Source organism: Maudiozyma barnettii (assembly GCF_903064755.1).
Source record: "Maudiozyma barnettii strain CLIB 1767 genome assembly, contig: KABA2_01, whole genome shotgun sequence".
NCBI lineage: Eukaryota > Fungi > Ascomycota > Saccharomycetes > Saccharomycetales > Saccharomycetaceae > Maudiozyma > Maudiozyma barnettii.
The window spans coordinates 1,452,489-1,475,182 of NW_024545238.1; the positions used below are offsets into that span (position 1 = coordinate 1,452,489).

The following is a 22,694-nucleotide window of genomic DNA, read 5'->3' on the forward strand; positions in this document are numbered from 1 at the left end:
CCATTTATACTCTTTTTTGGTACTAATTCCTTCAACTTCAATATAATTTCAGAGCCTAAATCAATTTTTTCTGCCTCAAGAAAGGAAGTGAAAGAAAAGGAAAAGAAAAAAAAAAAAAAGAAAGAAACCAATACAGGAGGAGACAAAGAAACGGAACCTATTATCTCATGAAAGTGCAAGAATTACAAGAAAGGCTTCTATTTGGATAAAGAGTGGGTCTTAATTATTATTAATCTTATTAATCTTATTAATACTTAATACTTTTAATAGGACCGTTAAAAAGAAGAGCTTCCACTATAAAGAAACCTGTTTTATAATTAAGTTCAAGGGGAAACATATTACATAACGGAAGCATATTAAAATAAGTTAAGCAAGAGATGTCAGGGAATGCCAAAAACTATGATTCCATTATGAAGATCCTATTGATCGGTGATTCTGGTGTTGGAAAATCTTGTCTTTTAGTACGTTTTGTCGAAGATAAGTTTAGTCCTTCATTTATTACTACTATTGGTATCGATTTCAAAATAAAGACCGTTGATATTAACGGTAAGAAAGTTAAATTACAACTATGGGATACGGCTGGCCAAGAAAGATTCCGTACTATTACTACAGCCTATTATCGTGGTGCTATGGGTATTATCCTTGTATATGATGTTACAGATGAACGTACTTTTAAAAATATTAAGACGTGGTTTAATACTGTTAGTGAACATGCTAATGATGATGCACAATTGTTATTAGTTGGTAATAAGAGTGATATGGACACACGTGTAGTAACGATCGAACAAGGGGAAACTCTTGCCAAGGAACTCGGGATACCTTTTGTAGAGTCAAGTGCTAAAGATGATAATAATGTTGATGATATTTTTTTCACTTTGGCTAAATTAATTCAGGAGAAAGTGGATAGTAATCAAGTAAGTGGTGGTGATACAGGTAGAGATGGTATTAATATTAACACAAGTAGTAGTAGTTCCAAATCTGGTTGTTGTTAAGTAGTACTTTTTTCAAAGTGATTTATTTACGTATCACCGTTTTTTATTCTTATTATTTCCTTTGAAATGAACTATTTGTTATTATTTTTTACTCTCCCACTCTTCATCTCTATATAAGTATTTTTGCTACAACACTGTGATATATCTACAATTTTAAGACTATATGAATATGTATTTTTATATATATTAAGAAACAATCTGAATTTTTTAATTTTTTTTTTTTTTGAATGTAGTTCTGGTAGAAGACTTTACCCCAATTAAAGATGAACTATATATATATATATTGGCTCCTGGGTATATGTCACGTCACTAACGGATAGTATTACTATAATTTATTTCCTCCCTAGAAGATATCCCATAGTATAAGGGAAGAGTATGTATGTAGTGTATAAACCAACTTGCGGAGAGAAACTACTGATTAATAGTTAGAAAATAAGAACAGACATATGTATATTCACATATGTTACTACCAATTTATAATATTTCCAATATAAAAAGCATCCTCGTTAAGAAATACAGACATAGATCGCTACAGGTTATGCCTCTTTCCAAGATGAAAAACGTGCCATTCATATTTATAATCTATTGTTTCAATGAACAACTATGTACATGTTAATTACATTGAATAATTTTAAAATAAAACAAGACAAAAGGACGGATACATCGATTTAAGTATTCTTATTTATCATGACTGACTTATATGTAACATCAACCCACAAAAATCATAATATGTAGTAGTAGTATATTCAAGAAAAAATTGTCAGCACTTATCCATTGTGTATGGATGTATTATATTATATTTTATTGTCTATTGTCTTATCCTTTCTTTCGTTCATTTCTCTACCATTACTTTCTGCATTAAATATATATAAAATGATTGTGTATATGATTGTTCCATTAGATAAATATTTCAAGAAAAATGTTTTTTCAAAAAACACCAACCTAATACGTATACCAAACTATCCCTCGATTTCAACCTCACTTGATTTGCTGTGTCTATTCCTATTGTTCTAATTGTTCTTATCTCATTTGTCTGTTTTATTTGGCTCTTCTTTAGCACATGTTGTGACTTTTTTTTCCAGCTGTTTTTCGTTTTCTTGGAACGGGAAAGGGAATTAAAAGTTAAGAAGACAAAGGAAATAAATAAGACGATTTTTTATTACAGCAAGAGATCGTTTCTTATAATAATATACTGCATTCTTCTTGGGTTATTGGTTGCATCTAATTCATTTTGAAGTACCTGAAATAAGTTAGGAATCAATATATTACCCACATATATATATATATATATATTACCAAGCTTTTTTTTTGCAAGAACAGTACTTGTATTTATTTATTTTTTGGACTTTTTATTAAAAAAAAATAAAGGGATCCGTTTATATCTTCCCTTATCAGACAGCTATTTATCTTCCTAGTGACACACAAGACGTTAAACTAAACAGCAAACTATCAAAAATAAGATGTTGTTTGGTGTGAAATTAGTTAATGAGATGTATCCTCCTTGGAAGGATTCTTATATTAACTATGATCATTTGAAAGATTTACTTAAGGAAAAAGAAGTCACTAATGCAACTGCTGCAGACACGTGGTCCGAAAGAGATGAATCAAAATTTGTTGAAGCATTAGATAAAGAATTAGAAAATGTTTATTCTTTCCAAATTCAAAAATATAATAATCTTTTAGATAAATTAATCAATTTAGAAAAACAAACATCTTCAGAAGAAAAGATTAAAAGTATTGATCCAGAAAATTTTCAACGTATTCTTGAAGATTCCTTAACAGAAGCTCAAGAATTAGATAATTTTTCAAGATTAAATTTTACGGGATTCATTAAGATTGTTAAGAAACATGATAAATTACATCCAAAATATCCATCGGTTAAATCTTTATTGGAAGTTAGATTAAAAGAATTACCATTCCATTCAGAAGAATATTCCCCTTTATTATATCGTATTTCTTATCTTTATAATATTTTAAGAGGAAATTTCAGCACTGTTTCACAATCTTTAGCAAGTACTTCAAAACTATCAAATGTTGCGTCTGTTGAACCATCAAATACAGAATATAAGATTTATAAATTTTGGATTCATAAAGATAATTTAATGGAAGTCAAGACTAGAATTCTACGTCATTTACCTGTGCTAGTATACGCTCAAACTCCAACTGAAAATGATGATTTAATTGATAAATTTGAATCTGAAATATTAGATACTGATGGTGGTATTCAATCTTCAAATTCAAGTCCTGTCACAAGTGACAGAAAATTAGGCCATAATTCTTTAGATCCAATGATTACTACTTTGTATTTCGATAACGAATTCTTTGAATTATACAATAATAAATTATTGAAAAGTAGTAATGCTCCCACTTTAAGATTAAGATGGACTGGTAAATTAGTTGATAAGCCTGATTTATTTTTGGAGAAAAAAATGGTTGCTGATGGTAATAATAACAATGATGATGATCAACCTGCTCATTTTGAAGAATTAAGATTAAAAATGAAACAAAAATATTTAAATGGTTTCGTCTTTGATGGTGAAAAGAAATATGAAGAATCTGTCCTTAGAAGAATGAAAGAAAGTGGTTCTCCAAACTCTACTATTGTTAAGACCCAATCAGATTTCGAAACTATGCAAAAATTCATAATGGAAGAACAACTTCAACCTGTTATGAGAACAATGTATACAAGAACTGCGTTCCAAATCCCAGGTGATGATAGAATTAGAGTCACTATCGATTCAGATATCCTATACATTAGAGAAGATTCATTTGATAAGTCAAGACCTGTTAGGGACCCAAAGAGTTGGCATAGAACTGATATTGATGCAGATGTCTCAAACCCAATGAGGTTCTTACGATCGGGAGAATATGCGAAATTTCCATTTTCTGTTATGGAAATTAAGATTAAAGAGATTAACTCAGAAAGGAATTCTTTTGCCGGTAAATCAATAATGTCTATGGAGAAATTACCAAGAAAACATGGTCAATGGTTAACCGAATTAACTAATTCTCATTTAGTAAAAGAAATTCCAAAATTTTCAACTTTTATTCAAGGTATTGCTACGCTTTTCGGAGAAGATGATAAATTAGATATCCTACCATTCTGGTTACCTGAATTAGAAAATGACATTAGAAGAAATCCAAAACAAGCCTATGAAGAAGAAGAATTGAAATTGAAAAAACAAAAAGAAATCCAAAAGAGATTAGATGGAATGAGAAGATTATCAAAGATTCAAAAACAGCCACCTTCATTAAATGAATTTGATTCAGAATTGGTTCAACGAGAAAACAATATCATTAATCCAAATGGTACTACCGATACAGTGAACCCAATTTCATACGAGGCTGACTTAGAGGATTATGAATCATCCGAGGATGAGGATGAGGGTCAATCCGGCAGAAGAACACAACTAAAGAAGGGTGTCAGAAGAATTCCAAAAAAGAACCAAACCACTGAGGCTATCTTTTTAAATATTTTGGCTGGTAGAGAGTCTAAATTAACTGGATTTGATTCAGAAGAAGAAGAAATTATCTTACCTGCTGGTGTAAGAAAACCAACCAGTTATATTAAAAATGCTGGTCCTGTTAAAGTTGAAGCTAAAGTTTGGTTGGCCAATGAACGTACTTTTAATAGATGGTTGAAGGTTACTACATTATTAAGTGTTTTAACATTCTCTATTTATAACTCGGTTAGAAAAGCCGCTTTTCCAAAATTGGCAAATACTCTGGCGTATATATATTTTGGCCTAACTATCTTTTGTGGTCTATGGTCTTATAAAACTTATATGGATAGATTGAAGGTGATAAAGGAGAGAAGTGGTAAACACTTAGATGCTCCATTAGGACCTATCATTGTTGCTGTTGTATTGGCATTTACTTTGATTGTAAATTTCTTAGTCGCATTCAGAGATGCTGCGACGAGGAAGAACCAAGCGTTTGCTACGTCAACAGTTAATGGGCAATCTGAAGAACTATCAAAACCCCTACAATCAATTCAAAATTTTATATTCCAGTTGGTTGGCGCAGAACAAAACTAAATATTGTTATATACGAAGCAAAATGTCAGAAAACATTTAAAAAAAATGCATATAATATTCATCTATGGTACAATTTCTTATTTCTTATAGTCACCCGTATCCATTGTATTTATGTATTTTACTCTGATGTATATATATGTGCGCAAAAGTATGAGCTACTACTATTGAATTAGTTTTCCTTAATCGTGATCTAATGAAAGCAACTTGTTTTATTTGCAATATAGGTTTTTACTATGCTTCATTATTTTGTCATTCAGTAAAAGATTCCATAAATTGCGTTTGTAATAACCTTAGTGTGTCGAGAGTTATTTTATCTTCCAAGGAATTTTGTCTCAGCAACGAAATAAAATTATGAATTTTCTTCATTTGGTTTACCTCTTCTCGGTCTAATTGCATATCACTTGAAAGGGTATCAGAATCGTTTCCATTATTGTTTCGACAGTTAGATAAGTTGTCGGCAATTACATATGAATCATCTATTACAGATTTTGGAAAGATATTCGAAACAACTCTTAATGCCCCATGTTCGATGACAGGAGATGATTCCTGTAGACTGTATAACATTTTTAACTTATCTCCTAAAATATCTGTCTTCATATGATGATGTACCACTGACGGTTTGTTGATCAATATGTTTGGGATATCCTGAAAATGTGTAGAGATAAATGCTACACACTTGGAATGCAGCACAAATTCAGTTACCGCCAGAGAAATTGCAAGTCCATCACAAACACTAGAATTTCTCCCTAGTTCGTCAAGTATTAACAGCGTATCTTCAGAGAGGTCATCCATACAATATGCTGTTTCTTTCATTTCGAACATAAAATTTGAGGAACTTAATTCTAAAGAATCATTGCATAACCTTGCTTGGAGATTTTTAAATATAGGTAAGGTAGCTGATTTGGCAGGTATAGGGCAACCAATTTGGAACATAATGCATAAAAGTGCAACCTGTTTCATATAAACAGACTTTCCGCTCATGTTACACCCTGTTATAATCTGAAGGTTGGAGCTGCCTTTGATACTTCTAATATTGTTTGGGACAAAATCAGTAAGTGTAGTATCAAGTACAGGGTGTCTTGCTTGTTCCACTTGAATATTGTAACCAAACTCCGGAAAGGTATATTGATACTTTGAAGTGTTGATACTGTAAGAGCAGATTAAATCTAGTAATGAGATGGCTTCTGATACCATAAAAAAGGTGGCAATATGTTTTGATAGCTCATTAAGAAGTGAATGAACGGTTTTTTCACTGAGAAGGCATATTTCAGTTATTATATCCTTTAATCTTGTATTAAACTTGATCAATTTCAAAGTATGGCACTCAATCCATTTACCTTTCACCACTTTATTTATAAATTCATTGGGGAGGGTATTCATATCAGGCCAGTCATTCCTAGATATTCTGATAACAAACCCTCTGGATGAATCTAATGTGTGATCTAACGTTATACCCAACTCATCAGACAGTTGCTCGACCTCTTCTGAAATTTGGTCGATGATATTCTTATAAATACCTCTGGCTGCTTCTAATAACCCATTAGACCCATTTTTGACAGCATAGATCTTTTGATTTTGTAAGTTTATATTAGAGGAGGCCCATCCACAATCTTCGCTAATCACACTATCGATTTCTATTTTGGCAGTCGTGATTGTTGCAGAATTGAGGATTCTTTTAACTTCCTTCAATAGAGGGCTTTTTATATCAACTTCATCCAATATTTCATTAATTACTTGAATTAGATGAATGGTATTTTTGAACAACAAAACATAATTTATTTTTTGTTCCGCTTGAATAGTGAAGTTGTCAACATACAAAAGTCTTGAAAATAATTTATCCATATCGTGAGAATGTTTAAGATTTGAACAAACGTTATCTAGAAGTCCATCATTTTCTAGTAATTCTTTAACTGCTTCTATTCTAAGTGCTATACCCTGTTTATTCGTCAATGGTTGCAAAATGTTATTTCTGAGCAATCGTCTACCCATACTCGTTGATGTAGAGTCCAAGAATTTGAGTAAAGACAACCTATCTTTCTCTATATTATTTTCTACCAACTCTAAACATTTTATTGTTAATGGGTCTATTAACATTGTATCATCTGGAGTCTCGAAAATAATCCTCAAATTTTTGAACTTGTATGACAGACTACCTTTTGTATTACGACTATTTATGAAGTCGAACACACCCGCAATTGCACGTAGCCCATGCGTCTTCTCTACAAAATTCCCTTTTTTGTTGTCAATCTGGAATTTATTGATAATTTGTAGCCCTTCATGATCGTCGAAAGACTTATGTGGAATATTTGAAATTTTTGTAACCTCAGGAACATTATACTTAATTACAGATACCAATTTCGAATTTGTAGGAACTACTGATGTTGTTGGTACCAGTATTTCAGTTGGATTATAAATTTGTAATTTATGAATGACTCTGATAAATATTTGGGAATCAATAAATTCCGAAAAAGTCAGTGTTCCAAGGTTTAAATTTATGGCACATATTCCAACTTTTGTTTCGGAACTATTTCTATTTTCGAATATTGAACATATTATCCTATCTGGAGAGTTATCCAGTACCTCCGTAAGGGTTGGTACAGTACGAATCTTTGTTCTTTTACTTGTACCTCTTGTAACAGTAGTTTGGAAAATATCTCTGTAAGAACTAAGGCGCAACTGTGAACCACATGTGGTATTAGTAACGTTGTTTTCAGATTTTTCTGTGCTCTTCACATGGTCGTTCTTCACAAACAATCTCTTATTTCTTGAAGTACTCTTAATAACTGTGTTATGTGGCCTTTCTTCAAACAAGTTTTGGTTTATAAAACTTGAAAAGTTATGTTCTTTCATTTGTTGTGGTATGTTGCTTTTATTTGGAAAGTGATCTTTGGTCGTCTAAAAAGTTCGGCGGCTAAGTACTGAACCTATTTTAAAGATAGTAGTCGTTTGTTTTAATGTCTCTATGCCGCTTGAGCCCTTTATAAAATTAATAGTACACATTCAGGTCATTAACGAAGAATAGTAATACAAAATACCAAGAATACAGTTTTAGTGATATATGCGGAACTCTACATCAGATCTTCATATAATTATCTCTTATTAAAAAAAATAGAATACATCAATGTTTAAAGGAAAAAAATTGATATATATTCATTTTCCAAAATGTTAGCTAATGGTTCACATAATATATTGATAGTATATAACTATTTAATGAGTTGGTCAAAAAGAATTACCTTACTACATAGGTCGATAACGACTCTTAAATAGTTAAACATTTAAAAAAACGACCTCGGTGAGGATTGAACTCACGATCTTGCGATTAACAGTCGCACGCCTTAACCAGCTTGGCCACGAAGTCATACAATAAAAATATGTTCTTCAAGAAGTTAATCAAGTCAAAATAATGACCGGGTAACCTTTGTTTTTCCTAGTTTTATATTTTTATGTTGACGTAGATTGGCAAGAGAGTAGATCCTAATAGAATTAGGATTGGGAACGATTGTCATTTCTATAAAGATTGCTTGTATAATTTCTATTCGTTAATCGATTACATAAAGTAGTATACAAGCTAATCCTATAAATATATAGATAGATACCCAGATATATCTCGAGGAGATAATATCTCTTTAATAAATGAAGTAATGTACAATGGGCATCTCATCGCAGGAAAAGTTTTCTTGAAGCGCATCGCGCGTTATCGGAAAAATATCTTCTAATAGTTTTTCCGATATTATAATATACATGTCACGTGATAATTAGTGACCACGTGATCCTTTTAGAACAGTTGCTATAGAACATACTTGTATGTTCTATCTGTTCATGAATTGTTACCATAATAAGTATCGCTACTTAATATTCCCACAACATTTTATTCTCTCTTATGTCCTCTATTTTTGATTATAGAGGAGTAAATGGGTAACTGAGCTGAAGCTTAAATAGTAAAGTTAAATCTGGTTTCGTTCATTGATGGGAAAATTGAATATTAGACATCTTCTATGTTGAAATGTAGCGGCAGCACTAAAAAGGCTAACATTAGATTAACCTATCTGAAGGAGAAGGTAGCTAATATAAGTAGAATTTTAGAGTGTACTGCACTACCATATATATAATAATACATGATATATACTGCATAATGTAGTATCTGTTTCCCCTAAATTGGATTTATTGGAGCTATATTGTCCAACATTACTATGCGCAAAAGATGACCAGTTTAACAACAGCAACTCTGTTTAACATTCTATTTAACTGAACAAATGTTATTATATTGTAAAATCAACTTATAGTCGTCTGAGTTTTTATATCTTATATAAAAATATATAAAGTAAATTATGGAATCAATTATATTCATAAATGAAATATTATTCCATTTATATATGTTGAATTATCATTGTCGTGATTATAAACTTACTCGACAGTGGCGCAAGTAATCTATTATTAAGTTGTTGCGGGATGAAGCTATCAATAGACTATTGCGGGATGAATCTAGCATCAGATCATAACCTTGGTCATTATCCCTCTTATAATATATTTCTGACAAATATATGTTGTGCTATAATATGTACTCATCAAAAGTGCATAATTTGAAAGGTAAAGAAGTACCTGGATGTAGATCGCATTTTTAGGAATTGGTGCAACTGGTATTATTAGGCATAAAAGAGGAACATCTGAGACAAATAGCACTCCTTAATACTATGAACAGTTAAAAAAATTACTTACCAACTACATGATTAAGGAAAGTAGTTTGAACGGTTGGGTTTAAGTAACTGAATTAAAATTCATTTATTTACTATCTATTTAAGAATATTTAGATCCTGCCTTGTCATTGTGGAGAGTGTAAGTGCTATCCATGATGTTCCTGTATATTTACTTGAATCACATATAGAAAGAGTCCATTACAATACGTAGTATCGACGAAGGGCCAATTACTATCTGCAATCAGTATCCCTCTAGCTAAGTTGAGAAACAGTGGAAAGAAAATTGGTTTACTCTCAAACATTCGTATTAAATAGAATCAATAACCAAGGGGTGTTATGACTCCAGGCTGGGACAAACATCTGTAAAAATACCTAGTGGCATTCTTTTACGGCTGAAGTAACCACTTATCATTTATAACTAACCAAGTGTGTTTGTACCTAAAGGATTAACAATATTTTATATATTCGAATTCAAAAACTTTAATACCGTTCTGTATACTTCTGATATTTTCATCAATTTTTGGAAATCGTCAATATTATCCATATATACCTCGAATTCCAAATTTTCTTTTGGAATAACTTCATTTTGGAACTTGTTAGAAACAATATCTGATACAACTTTTCTGTAACTTACTATGTCAGAACGTAGTGCTTCAATTATTTTATGAAAACCCTCTTCGTGAAGTCCAAGAATCTCAAAATTACGTAAGGTTTCTTGTTGTTCACTCTCAAGTAATTCTTTTAATTTCAGATTTTGCATCTTCAGAATTTCTACGCTTTCTCTAGGCGATTCGTCATTATGGTTAGCCTTATTCATTCCTCCAATACCGTAACTTTTAGAGGAGTAAGAACCAATTTTCCTATCCAGGAAGTTATTAAATTCAAGGATATCTTTTTTATAGTTCTCCTTAATTTTTTCTGGTTCCCTATTTATATGATTCGATAATGTATCGATTTTGTGTAAAATCTGTGACTTTTGTTTTTTATTCTCATTAATTTGTTCTACAAGCTCCTGAACCAACGTATATAGCTGTTGAAGGTTTTCAGTTTGCGGGTTCATAAAAAGGTGTTGTTGTTGTTGTTGTTGTTGTTGTTGTTGTTGCTGTTGTTGTTGTTGTTGTTGCTGTTGCTGTTGCTGTTGCTGTTGCTGTTGCTGTTGCTGTTGCTGTTGCTGTTGCTGTTGCTGTTGCTGCTGTACTGCATTATTACTGGTATAATTGTTACTGAAACTCATCTGCACTATTGAGTAATAACGAAAGGAATATTTCTACTCACAACAAAAATTCCTGAACTTTTACTTATAAAGACCAATTGCTGTATATGTCTCCCTCCTTTCCATACGAACCTGATATCATAACACATTCACAATATATTATTTTATCCACTACAATTATCTAAATGCTCGGCGCGTTCTACACACTCTAAGTATATATTTATTTCGCTTTACCCAGACTTTAAGGGTTCCCTCACAACAAATAAATGAAATTCTATGACTCTCTTTTCCGGTAAATAATATATGTATATATATATCAATACGAATTATGTCTATAGGTTATGTATCCTCACATCACCAAACTACAACGAAATTATTCGCTATGCAAATTTATTTTATTTTTTTATATGTTTTCAATAGTTTGAATTCGATCAGAAGAAATAGTATTGCAGGCGATATCCTTGGCGTTTAATAAATCATTCTTTCGAAACTTCAATATCCCAGCATCCAAGTTATCTACCAATCCACTCTTAACGTGTCTGTGTGCTACCCTATCTTCCAATACTGTTTCAGGAACACTGATATTTAGAAAAATAGCAGCGCCAGTGTCGGTTAAAGTGGAATATACAGTTTTCCAGTTTTCTTTATCGTATAATAAATACAACCCTTCGAATATCAAAACTCTAGTAAATTTCGAAATCAGAATGCCCTTTATTGTGGGATCCTTCTTAGCGTGATCAAAACTTGGAACATAAATATCAGGCATATCTTTATAGAACGTTGTTGCAATTTTCCCCCATAAATTGTCAGTGTGAACTTTCTTTGGTGTAATAGCTGCAGTTTTGGCTAAGATCCTACAGAGTTCAGCAAAATTGTTACTATCGAAAGTTGCGGGTGAACCTCTTCTAAGATGAGCCTGTTCTGGATCTTTGAATTTATCGAGGCAGGCCCTAGACAAATGGAAACCATCCATGGGCACAATCTGAGCAATATCGATTTGGGAAGCTAATATCATCTTATCAGTGTCCTTTTCTGTTGCTTTTTCGATATAAATTGAATTTGGAATTCCTCCTCTTCCAATAATTGTTACTGTAGCTTGCGCATTGTTACTATCAATGCATTTAACTGGGTTGAAGTCTGTGCTTTCGACCAAAGACGGAACAATTCCATTATTGTTTTCTATTTCTTTTTGTAAGGAAGGTGTTATGGGCTGAATTGACCCTGTTAAATCGATACACATTGGTCCATCTACTAAAGTAAGGTTATCACCTGATTGTTTGACATTATTGTGGTACTCATCATTTAACCTCTTACAAACTTCTTCTGCAATCGTTGACTTTCCAGATCCAGGCGGTCCAACTATTACAACGGATACTCTGTAATTCTCATCAACATGGCTGTCTAAAAGATTATATATTTGATGGATTAATCCTTGCATTGTAGTTTTGATCTTGTGATATCTCTCTATACTTCTAAATGTACGACTTGTTTTAATTATAACAGTAAATAATAAGGTAAAACTTATATTTTACTGATTGCCTTAAAAATATATTTCGCTTCAAAAAATCTTAATATCGAAATGACGGTATTACATAACTGTAATATAACATATGAGGTAAAGTGGAATTATGATTGACACAGTAAATACGTTATTTAACCAAAGAACTATTTTCAACCTAATAAGCTAAAAGAAGCCCCATATCTCCAATCTTGGTATTCATCTTAGGATAACCAGGTTATTTCGAAGTAGATAGCATATCGTGCATGCCAATATGTGTTTTCTGTAAATACTTTACAGAAAATAATTTCCTTAAATTAATTATATTTCCTAATTAAACATTAAAGAATATTTTCTCATATTGATGCTGAATAGTAATATATAAACAATACACCTTTCCTACAAAATATTATTCGAAGTGAATTTTAATGACAATTGAAAGTAAACAGGTAAAGTGCGTTATATAATTCCAATTCTACACGTAGACTCACCTTGTTAATAATGCAACAGTATCCAATATTATTTGACATGATATTAAATCAATATTACAAAATTTTGGATACTCACAGATAGTAGACATCATGTTGACAAGACTGCGATCATGTTGGAATTGTTCATCAAACTATTTTACTACAGGGGCACCAAATTCCAAGAATTTTCCTGTTTCTCTTCTGCTTTATGAATAGAATGAACCTCCCCTCCAGTACCTCCATAACTATGTAACTAGTTGAGCACACTAAACTTGACAAAAAGTGAATAAATAGCTCCTTAGGATCTCCACTACTTGAGTTTTGATGATTGCTTTCCATCTTTGATCGGCAAGTAATTTTGCTACTGAAAACTCAAAATTAAGCGAAGAAACATTTTAATAAAACAAATTTTATTTGGAAGCAGAGTGACATCGAACTCGTTGTGACTAAGAAAAAAACAAAAAAAATCACATAAAAACAAAACCATAAAATTTACTTCGAAATATATCTTATCTTTTTATGTTCGGTATCCGTACACAAACTAATAATTTATATATAAAAATATATAAACATATTTTTAATTCTCATCACATGACTATTATGCATATCTGGTTTTATAATTATCTATATTTTTATGAGAATACTTTCGTTAGCTTAAGCAAAGCACTACACGCCATCCTTCCACTCCGTAAATAGGATCACTACTAATAGCAATAAACTTTAATATATACTGCATAATTCATACACTTACACAAGACTTATAACACAACGGAGTACGATTTTTTTGTTTACTTGAGTTTATGTTGTTAATGTTGTCTGTACCATATGATCCTTCATTCGAAAGATGCCATTAGGCACTAATAAATCTGTTTAACTGAGTTGATAATTAACTGCCATCCTGATGAGGGCTTCCGTTTGTCTATTGAAGACAATTCTGTTTCCTCGATTGTTGATTCCTGTTTACATAAGACTTTATATAAGTAGAGAGGTTTGTTTTTTGTGTTTTTCAAGGTATATGGTATAGTAAGATAATAATATCAACAACTTAGGGGCACCACATCTTGATACTCGCGTATGTAAGAAAATAAAGTAACCTTAAGTATTGCTGCTAAGTTACACGAAGAAAGACAGACAGCTTAGTATTAACATAGAGAGCAAAAAAAGGATCTTGAATGGCTCTCAAATTATATTTTGTTACAGTGCTTCTACACTGAGAACTTTCAAATATTATATTACCTACAGTAAGATAAAATCTAGCAATATGATTTGTCTTATTGAGGGGTTCGATACTCGAGCCAATATTTGGTGATTCTTCAAATAAACCACTGCCACAAAATAACAGAAATGTTCCATCCATGGGATATGTTATATTTATCGGTTCAGCTTATTTCCGAAACAGGTATATAGACAGCTAATTATTAGAAAAGAAACCACGTATGTTTTATATAATAATTGAGTTCTAGTGAATCTCAAAAATGTGCAACTAATATTCTATTTACTAATAGCATAATTCAGATTATAAAGATACATCATTGACACTGAGGAGATATGTTATCTGAACTCACATTCTCTTTTTCGATTTCTTCCCTGATTTTTGCTTTTTTGGAGCTCCCTTGGAGTTAGTTTTAGTTTTGTTACTGTTAGGAAGAGATAAGTTAAGTTTATCAACGCAGAGAAGTGGAATTAAATCGCTCTCGTTAATACTCTTTATTAATTTATGTTCAATTGGCCAATCCGTTTCCTTATCTTCTGACTTATTGTCAATATTTCGGCCCATGAAATAACGCAACACTTCTGTCATAGATTTTGTCTTCTTTGCACTCCCAGGTTGAATTTTAACTTTGTATTTATATTTCAGGAGAGCAGACCAGGGTGCGAATACTGGTATAACATCGACCACATCATCACCGTACGTCAATGAGGGTTTCAGTTGATCTTTGAAATTATGGTAGTTAGCATGTACTTTTTCGTTGGACGAAAACTGTAATACTTGTTTCTCTATCTGCTTCTCACGTTGTGCCTTCTTATACTCCCTTTCTTCTTGCTTTAACGTTTCAGTCCGCTCCTTCTCTTCCTGTCTCTCGATACCTTTTAGTGTTCCAAGGACATCTAATCTCATTAAACGTTCTTCATCATCTTGATCGGCATACTTACGTTGCATCTTCTTTAATTTACCTTTCTTACCACGAACGCCTTTGGACATTTTCGAAATAGTAGTAGTGGCAATAGTTTTCGTGTCATTTTCTTCTCTAGGAATACTGGTCAGCTCACCCTCCTTAGGTAAGGCAAACTCACTTTCGTTTGGTGTTAAATTTGAGAAGTCATTCGCATTCTCAACATCCATTTCTGTCAAAGACAGTATGTTTTCCTCTTTGATCTTACTTGGGATTTCATTATCAAGATCAGTTTTCTTAGTTGGGTTTACGGTTTCGTCTAACCCAGGAACAGAAGTTACACCATCGTCCGCATCAGGAACTGATTCGTCGCTTCTTATTTTCCACAGGAATGCTATACCCATAATTAATTGAGAGGGAGATAGTTCATTTTTCTCTAACTCCCTTTTAATTCTATATACACCACTAGGAAGAACGCCATCATGATCATCGAATTTGGACACATTTTCAGCGTAGCACCACCAAGCAGAGGAAGACACCTTTTTAGACCAAGCTGCACTAGTCGACATGCAGAATACTCCTGCCTGCATTAACGTGTTGGGTGGTATTTCAGTTTTATCAGGATTTTTAATCCAGACATGAGTATTGAAATTATTTGACATAAAAACATCTTTATCCTCAATAAACCTACTGTATATCTGATCAGTTTCAAGTGGACTTTTCCCATGCAATACAAGGAATCCCTCACTTGAAATAAACCAGTTATACTTCTCAAAAAAGTATGGTGTTCTAATTTTTTTTAACACTTTATGTGTTTCCTTCATCTTTTTCTTCAATTGTTGGTCAATTTTGACTTCAATGTTCTTCATAGCCTTCTCGAGATTCTTCTCAACCTTTTTTTGTTTCTCAGCACCTGTCTTTTTGACAGTAAAGTATTGAGAAGCGTTGGCATATGCGGACAGTCCTAAATCAATAGTAACGGTCGCAGTTTGGGCTGTAGTACTTTTGATTTTACGTCTGATTTTTGATTTCTTAGTATTCCTATGGGAACTAGAATCAGAGTCGGAATCGGAATCGGATGAGTCGGATGAGTCGGATGATTCACTACTGTCACTACTGTCACTAGAATCAGATAATTCCCTGTCGTATATAGCTACACTTGATTCATCTAATGTATTTTCTAAGGGAAGTCTGACATTGATTTTATTCTTTTTAAGCATTAATGGAACTTCTATCATTTTTGCAATCTTATTTCCTTTCTTCTGTTCACTTTGAATCAACTTTTCAATTGTGCTCCAATCTGTCTGTTGATCAATTAAATTTTGTACAGCTGCCTTTGCTTGTTCTACCAAATCTGCATTGTTGATGATAAGTTCGGCCTTGTGTTCATTGGATGACTGGATATCAGTTAATGCCTTAATTTTCATTTCGTTTGCTGACCGTGCATCATCGATTCTCTTTTGTGCTTGGGCCTCTTGACTCTGGATCCTCAAAGCCAATTTATTTGACTCGATAGTAGAAAAAAAGGTGTCTACAGTTCTATTATATTCACCTGCTATTTCGATAACACGAAATTTGTCCAATTCTTTTTCCTCTATAAAGGGTTTGAATGGATGGAAGTTTTCGTATATAAATTCAAGCTCTTGGTCGTGTTTCTCAGAATCAAAATTCTTGTTCTTTTGAGCAACAATATATCCACATCTTTCTTTTTCTTTTATTAATTGGATATACTCATCTTGCGTTTCGGTCAGAAGTGTAGAAATCTCTTGTTCTTTACCTAAAAACTCAAGACACCGAGTAGATGGCTCAATCCCAGTCTTTTTCAAATTATTCGAAAGTAAGTCGGACGACAATTGGGGTTGCTTCCTTAATAATAATTTATGAATCGAAACTTTCTTTTTTTTCTTTTTCTCAGAAGTAACAGTTGTAATACTAGACGTTATATTCTGTTCTTCTTCTATTTCTTTCAACCATGATGATACTAATTCAGTTGAGAACTGAACAGTTTCTATATCTTCAGTTGTTTCGGAATGGAATAACGAACTATCAAACATTTCGTACTTCTCTCCGACTTTATTCTCATGCTCGGAGACAATTCTTTGTAGACTCAATATATTTTGGTTCTCATCAAGTAACATAACATTACCGGCACTAAAAAACTCTAGAACTAAATAATAAAGCCCATCTGCAAATTGGAATACCAGGATTCTGTCATTTGGAATCTGTCTTAATGCAGTCAAACGCTTACTTTTTAAATGTTTTCTTAATTTGGAAACAAAGCCAGAGGGAGCTTCTGGGGTGTGCCTAGTGAATGTGGTGGTATGAATCTTAGAACCACTGTCTACAACGACATTCAATTTGGAGTCAGGTTTACCAAATTTCAGCAAGAATTGTTTACTTGAATCGGCCACATTATAGATATTTGTCAATCTGTAAGATACCAAAGATTCTTTTAATTCTTTAGCCAAAAGCTTCAAATCCAGACCACTAATTCTTTGTTTCATCGTTTAATACTAGCTTTGGAATTGGTTTCAGGGTGATAAGCTCTCAAGTTATTGAGACAGTTGTAGAAAAGTGTGTTATAATTTTTCAGTGGCAATTGACAGCATCTAAATGTTGCGTTTGAATTTTTCAGAAGACGGAAATTACAATGCACAATGCGCTCCCTTGTTGTTCTCAATTATTTCTTCATTTAATAATCCATTAGCGCTTATGAAAGGTTTCCTGATAGAACATAGTGCTTTATAAAGGTCAGCACTTTTCAATGTTCAGTAAGGTTTTCAGTTTCAATGGAAATTCCTTTTGCAATTATCCTACAATTTGAACTTAATAAAAAAAGCATCTTTAATGGATGGATAACACTGATGAGATAATTCCAGTTCTAATTTATTGATATTGTGGTTTATAAAGATTAATAATTACCTTATTTTTGTGATGTTCGTAGGATAATGACCTACCTTGAAACTATGACGGCTATCTGTTCAATAATCATCTGGGTCCATATACTATACAAGGAGTGTGTCCATCCAGTACTCATTTACTTCTATACGCACATAATCTGGTACCTTCGTTCAAGGTATTATCAAGATAGCATCATTGTAAAGTTGAACTAATTAACGATATGTGCCAGGTCTAATCGTTTCTTCTATTATATCATTAATTCAAAAATCCTTCTTTCCTATGTATAGCTGATACTCATTGTATCTTATTTGCGTAGAATACCTAGAGAGTGTTTAGAACGTTGAATATTATTGAAGTTATGAACAAAAATTGGTGTTACTCTCTTTTTCTATTGGGTTGTTTCTGCATTTTGTCAACCACAGAGAACAATAGTGATGTTTATTATATAGTAGTTATTACGACACCATCTAAAAACAAAAAAAGTGTATATTGACGTAGCGAATTTATTTCGAAGTCAACAAACAAACCTTGGTTATTAGAGAGCCAAAATGGATCTACCCACTGTTATATTTGCCCTTGTTGCTCATACATATCCTATTTATTAATTGTTAATGATATCTCAACTTTATGATACCCTACATGTTGAAATGTAGCGGCAGCTCTAAAAAGGCTAACATTAGCTTAACCTATCTGAAGGAGAAGGTAGCTAATATAAGTAGAATTTTAGAGTGTACTGCACTGTCGTATATATAATAACACATGATATATACTGCATAATGTAGTATCTGTTTCCCCTACACTGGGTTATTGATGCTACATTATCCAACGTTACTATGCACAAAAGATGAGCAGTTTAACAACAGCAACTCTGTTTAACATATTAGTCTCTTCAAGCTTTACTTTATTTAATTCGGACATTTTTTAATACGATAATCGATCGGTCTCTTTATATTATATATAATTTATAGAACGAATAGAATCTAACTTCCAATGTAAGTTCAGAATTCTTTGTCTTTATATATTATTTAATTTTACCGATATATCATTTCTTCTTGCTACCTAAACGATTGATATCTAAACGATTGTTAATTAGTAAACTGATTACCTAAACGATCATTGGTTAAACGATTGTTAAGTAATGAACTTATTACTAAACGATTATGACCTAAACGATTATGACCTAAACGACTATTACTTAATAAATGTTTAGTTCTTATTAGGAAGTTTTAGATATCTTGGTTCCAGATATTCTCTGTCATAAAGGTATTTCTTTACCTATTGAAATTAAGTGTTGTGCATATTATGTTGACGTAGATTGGCAAGAGAGTAGATCCTAATAGAATTAGAATTGGGAACGATTGTCATTTCTATAAAGATTGCTTGTATAATTTCTATTCGTTTATCTATTACATAAAGTAGTATACAAGCTAATCCTATAAATATATAGATAGATACCCAGATATATCTCGAGGAGATAGTATCTCTTTAATAAATGAAGTAATGTACAATGGGCATCTCATCGCAGGAAAGTTTTCTTGAAGCTCATCGTACGTTATCGGAAAAATATCTTCCGATAGTTTTTCCGATATTATAATATACATGTCACGTGATAATTAGTGACCACGTGATCCTTTTGGAACAGTTGCTATAGAACATACTTGTATGTTCTATCTGTTCATGAATTGTTACCATAATAAGTATCGCTACTTAATATTCCCACAACATATTACTCTTAATTTCTGACAATTGTCCAACGTTACTATGCACAAAAGATGACCAGTTTCATAACATCAACTCTGTTTAACAAACTAAGTATTGCTACTTTCTATATTATAACATTAACAACATAGTAATAATAATTAAATATAACCGTCTGTTATATTTTTGTCTTCAACCATCCGAGATCCCAAGACAATAAAACATTGATTTACAAGCGCAAGTGGTTTAGTGGTAAAATCCAACGTTGCCATCGTTGGGCCCCCGGTTCGATTCCGGGCTTGCGCATTTTTATTCTTTTTTTTTCTTTAGCACTTAATGACGAATCTCACCTATATTAAAGGTCTTTTCGCTGACAAGACATGACATTGCCCAATATTACACGGCCGGAGTATATAACTAGACACACATAACTCTGTACAATAGACAAAAGAATATAAATGGTTTCCCCTTTAGTTAAACCTTAGTATTTTATTCGCAAGGTTTTTTTCAATAAAATATAATAATGTTATATTAGTTCAAGAACGATGATTATTAAAAACAATATTAAATATGCATGTGAGCCCTGCATCAAGGGACATAAAGTTGCCAGCTGTAATCACGCCGACAGACCTTTAGTCCAGATCAAAAGAAAAGGTAGACCATCTACTGCATGTTTTCATTGTAAAGAACTCCGTATGGTGAGGAATGTAAATCCATCAGGGTCATGCAAATGTCATAGCAAGAAGGCAACGTCAACATGTGGCTGCACGCATGGCAACCCCTGTAAATGCCACACGAGGCGAAAGAGAGGTCAAAATAAAGCACCGAACGCCGTAGAAAACTCACCAAGCTTCTCTGTCATTACACCCACCAGTCTTGAGGATAAGGATATCAATACCCTATTAAATCCGCTAACAAATATATTTAGCTCTATAGAAAGTATAAATGAAGAATCACAAAATTTAACATCGCCGACAATGGCATCAGATTTCTCACCCCAGGATAATAAGCAGGACGACTTAACCAGCATGTATGTTCCTATCGTTGACTTGAATCATAATAATAATTCGTCGTTATATGATTTAACTGGGGACCTAAATGATGATGGAAATTGGTCACTATATAATTCAAACTTAGGAGATTTTTCTAATTTTAATGCATCTGATCAGAATTTAGGTTTGGAGTGAAATCTCAAGAATACAGAATTAGAAATTGATGAACATGCTAAATCTCATCATATTGGTGGGAAGTGATCAACACATGAAGTAGATGGATGATACAACAACCGACTTTTGGATAATGGTATTTTGTTAAAAAAATTTCCCTGTTATGTAAATTTATATGATATCTATACGATAAAATGAACATAAAGAGAGCAGTGAATGACATTGTCATCTATTCTATTGAAAACATTTTAGTAAACTAATATTTTCTATTCATTTGGTATTAGTTCTCTAAGGATAAATAAGAATAACATCTCCAAATTTCAAAAAAAATAACAAAATATAAATTAATGTCCTGTTATTCTTTTAATTTGTATTTAGAAGTATCTATCTCTAAATATTGCCCTGTAAACTTACTTTCTTTAAATTCTTGGTAACCTCGTTAATATCTAACACTCCCTTTTTGATTGAATTTGGATTTTCATCATGGAGATATAGTGCTAAGCGCTCATCATTAATTGAAAGAATGTTATTTTGATCGTTTTGTTGCAGAGATGTCAGCCTTATAATATACTCCATTAGGCCAATAGATTTTGAATAGTCAACTGTATCAGTGTTTTGGGTTTCTTGTATACCATCCTCTATCTCCTCTTCTTCAGAATTATTGCTATTGTCAACACCAGGTTCATAACCTCCGAGTGCATACCAACTAATGGTGCTTTCTGTTTTTCTACCTGATTCATCTTCCTTTTTATCGTCTACTTTCAAAATAAGTACAGCTGAATCATGCTCTTCCAGTTTTAATAATTTTCCAGAAACACTAAAGAATATCTTTTCAATCTTTTGGGTTTCAAGAGAAATATTTCTAGGAACTTCTTCCCCATCTTCTACATTGTGGTACCTTTCATCATTGAAACTCTGCTTTATCGATAAATTATATTTGAAAGAATCATCTCCTTCTTCACTTGGAACCCTGTATATTTTCACAAAAGCTCTTTTCATGTCTTCTTTCCAATTAATATGATCTTTTGAATTGATATTGTAGAAGATTGAAAATAATGTAATCTCAAAAGTTGGTCCGACTTGGTGACTAGATTTGGGATTCCCTGAGAATTTGTCATTATTAAGGCAGATAAAATTTGAAGCTTTCAATAACAATCCTGGAGATATAGTTTTAGGCAATGCTGAACTTAGATTCGCACCTGAGGTAGTTAATGCCAGGTTGATATATGGCGTTATTTCCTGGATTCGTCTTAGAAGATCTTTTATGTAACGTTCTGCCTCATGGATAGCTTCGTTTTTAGATTTTTGAAGTTTTGAATCTTCAATAGCATGCAATAGTTTCTGAATGTTACTATCAAACTGATTAATCTCTTGTTTCAGGTTTTCAGTAATCTTTAGCGTACTTTGCAGGTTGGTATTACCGCGTGCCGCCACCAATTTTATTAAATCAATTGCAGAAGAAACTATATCTATTCTATTTTCTAATTCTATTTTCAACTCTAGAAAATTCTGAGATTCAGCACTAGGTATTTGAATTAGAAAGTTACTTATGGTTTTAATAGCATATGAGGAGGCCAACGACACCCCTGATTTGACAGCAAACGTGACAGCCTGAGATCCAGCTCTAGCCAATAACTCATCCATAGTGGTCTTATTTTATTGATGTATTTGTTTTTTTAGTTTTTATGTTTAAATGCAGTTACCAAGTGTTTCTATCTTTAATTGAGCAAGATATTTTTATATTGTAAGTGTGTAGTTATTTTTCTTCAAATAGTATTTCAGAACCCTTTACATGGAGTCAACAACAAGCGCCCTACCTAAGAAAATAACACAGAAAATGTCCAAAAGGAAGAGACCAAGAGATAGTTCAATATATAGTAAAGTGTGACAATTACATCTTTTAAACAAGTA

At 32.4% G+C, this 22,694-nt stretch overlaps 8 protein-coding genes and 2 non-coding genes across 10 annotated transcripts; 4 read left to right on the forward strand and 6 right to left on the reverse strand.

Moving 5' to 3' along the window:
* Positions 1-377: 377 nt before the first annotated feature.
* Positions 378-992, forward strand: SEC4 (Rab family GTPase SEC4; the record flags this gene model as incomplete). The annotated part of the gene is made up of 1 exon (XM_041548550.1): positions 378-992. One exon carries the CDS (start codon positions 378-380, stop codon positions 990-992), a length of 615 nt encoding a protein of 204 aa, XP_041404484.1.
* Positions 993-2,452: 1,460 nt separating this feature from the next.
* VTC2 (vacuolar transporter chaperone) lies at positions 2,453-5,029 on the forward strand (the record flags this gene model as incomplete). Its single annotated transcript, XM_041548551.1, has 1 exon — positions 2,453-5,029. The coding sequence occupies one exon, from the start codon at positions 2,453-2,455 to the stop codon at positions 5,027-5,029; it is 2,577 nt and encodes an 858-aa protein (XP_041404485.1).
* A 249-nt stretch (positions 5,030-5,278) lies between these two features.
* Positions 5,279-7,879, reverse strand: MSH4 (MutS family protein MSH4; the record flags this gene model as incomplete). The annotated part of the gene is made up of 1 exon (XM_041548552.1): positions 5,279-7,879. One exon carries the CDS (start codon positions 7,877-7,879, stop codon positions 5,279-5,281), a length of 2,601 nt encoding a protein of 866 aa, XP_041404486.1.
* A 434-nt stretch (positions 7,880-8,313) lies between these two features.
* On the reverse strand, positions 8,314-8,387 carry KABA2_01S13860. Its single transcript has one exon. It is a non-coding gene; the product is annotated as a tRNA-Asn (tRNA).
* A 1,793-nt stretch (positions 8,388-10,180) lies between these two features.
* Positions 10,181-10,957, reverse strand: FAR7 (Far7p; the record flags this gene model as incomplete). The annotated part of the gene is made up of 1 exon (XM_041548553.1): positions 10,181-10,957. One exon carries the CDS (start codon positions 10,955-10,957, stop codon positions 10,181-10,183), a length of 777 nt encoding a protein of 258 aa, XP_041404487.1.
* A 382-nt stretch (positions 10,958-11,339) lies between these two features.
* YFH7 (Yfh7p) lies at positions 11,340-12,374 on the reverse strand (the record flags this gene model as incomplete). Its single annotated transcript, XM_041548554.1, has 1 exon — positions 11,340-12,374. The coding sequence occupies one exon, from the start codon at positions 12,372-12,374 to the stop codon at positions 11,340-11,342; it is 1,035 nt and encodes a 344-aa protein (XP_041404488.1).
* Positions 12,375-14,465: 2,091 nt separating this feature from the next.
* RQC2 (Rqc2p) lies at positions 14,466-17,522 on the reverse strand (the record flags this gene model as incomplete). Its single annotated transcript, XM_041548555.1, has 1 exon — positions 14,466-17,522. The coding sequence occupies one exon, from the start codon at positions 17,520-17,522 to the stop codon at positions 14,466-14,468; it is 3,057 nt and encodes a 1,018-aa protein (XP_041404489.1).
* A 2,330-nt stretch (positions 17,523-19,852) lies between these two features.
* KABA2_01S13948 lies at positions 19,853-19,923 on the forward strand. The gene has a single exon. It is a non-coding gene; the product is annotated as a tRNA-Gly (tRNA).
* Positions 19,924-20,162: 239 nt separating this feature from the next.
* Positions 20,163-20,804, forward strand: CUP2 (Cup2p; the record flags this gene model as incomplete). Its single annotated transcript, XM_041548556.1, has 1 exon — positions 20,163-20,804. The coding sequence occupies one exon, from the start codon at positions 20,163-20,165 to the stop codon at positions 20,802-20,804; it is 642 nt and encodes a 213-aa protein (XP_041404490.1).
* Positions 20,805-21,173: 369 nt separating this feature from the next.
* On the reverse strand, positions 21,174-22,427 carry YRB30 (Yrb30p; the record flags this gene model as incomplete). The annotated part of the gene is made up of 1 exon (XM_041548557.1): positions 21,174-22,427. The coding sequence occupies one exon, from the start codon at positions 22,425-22,427 to the stop codon at positions 21,174-21,176; it is 1,254 nt and encodes a 417-aa protein (XP_041404491.1).
* Between the last annotated feature and the right edge of the window lie 267 nt (positions 22,428-22,694).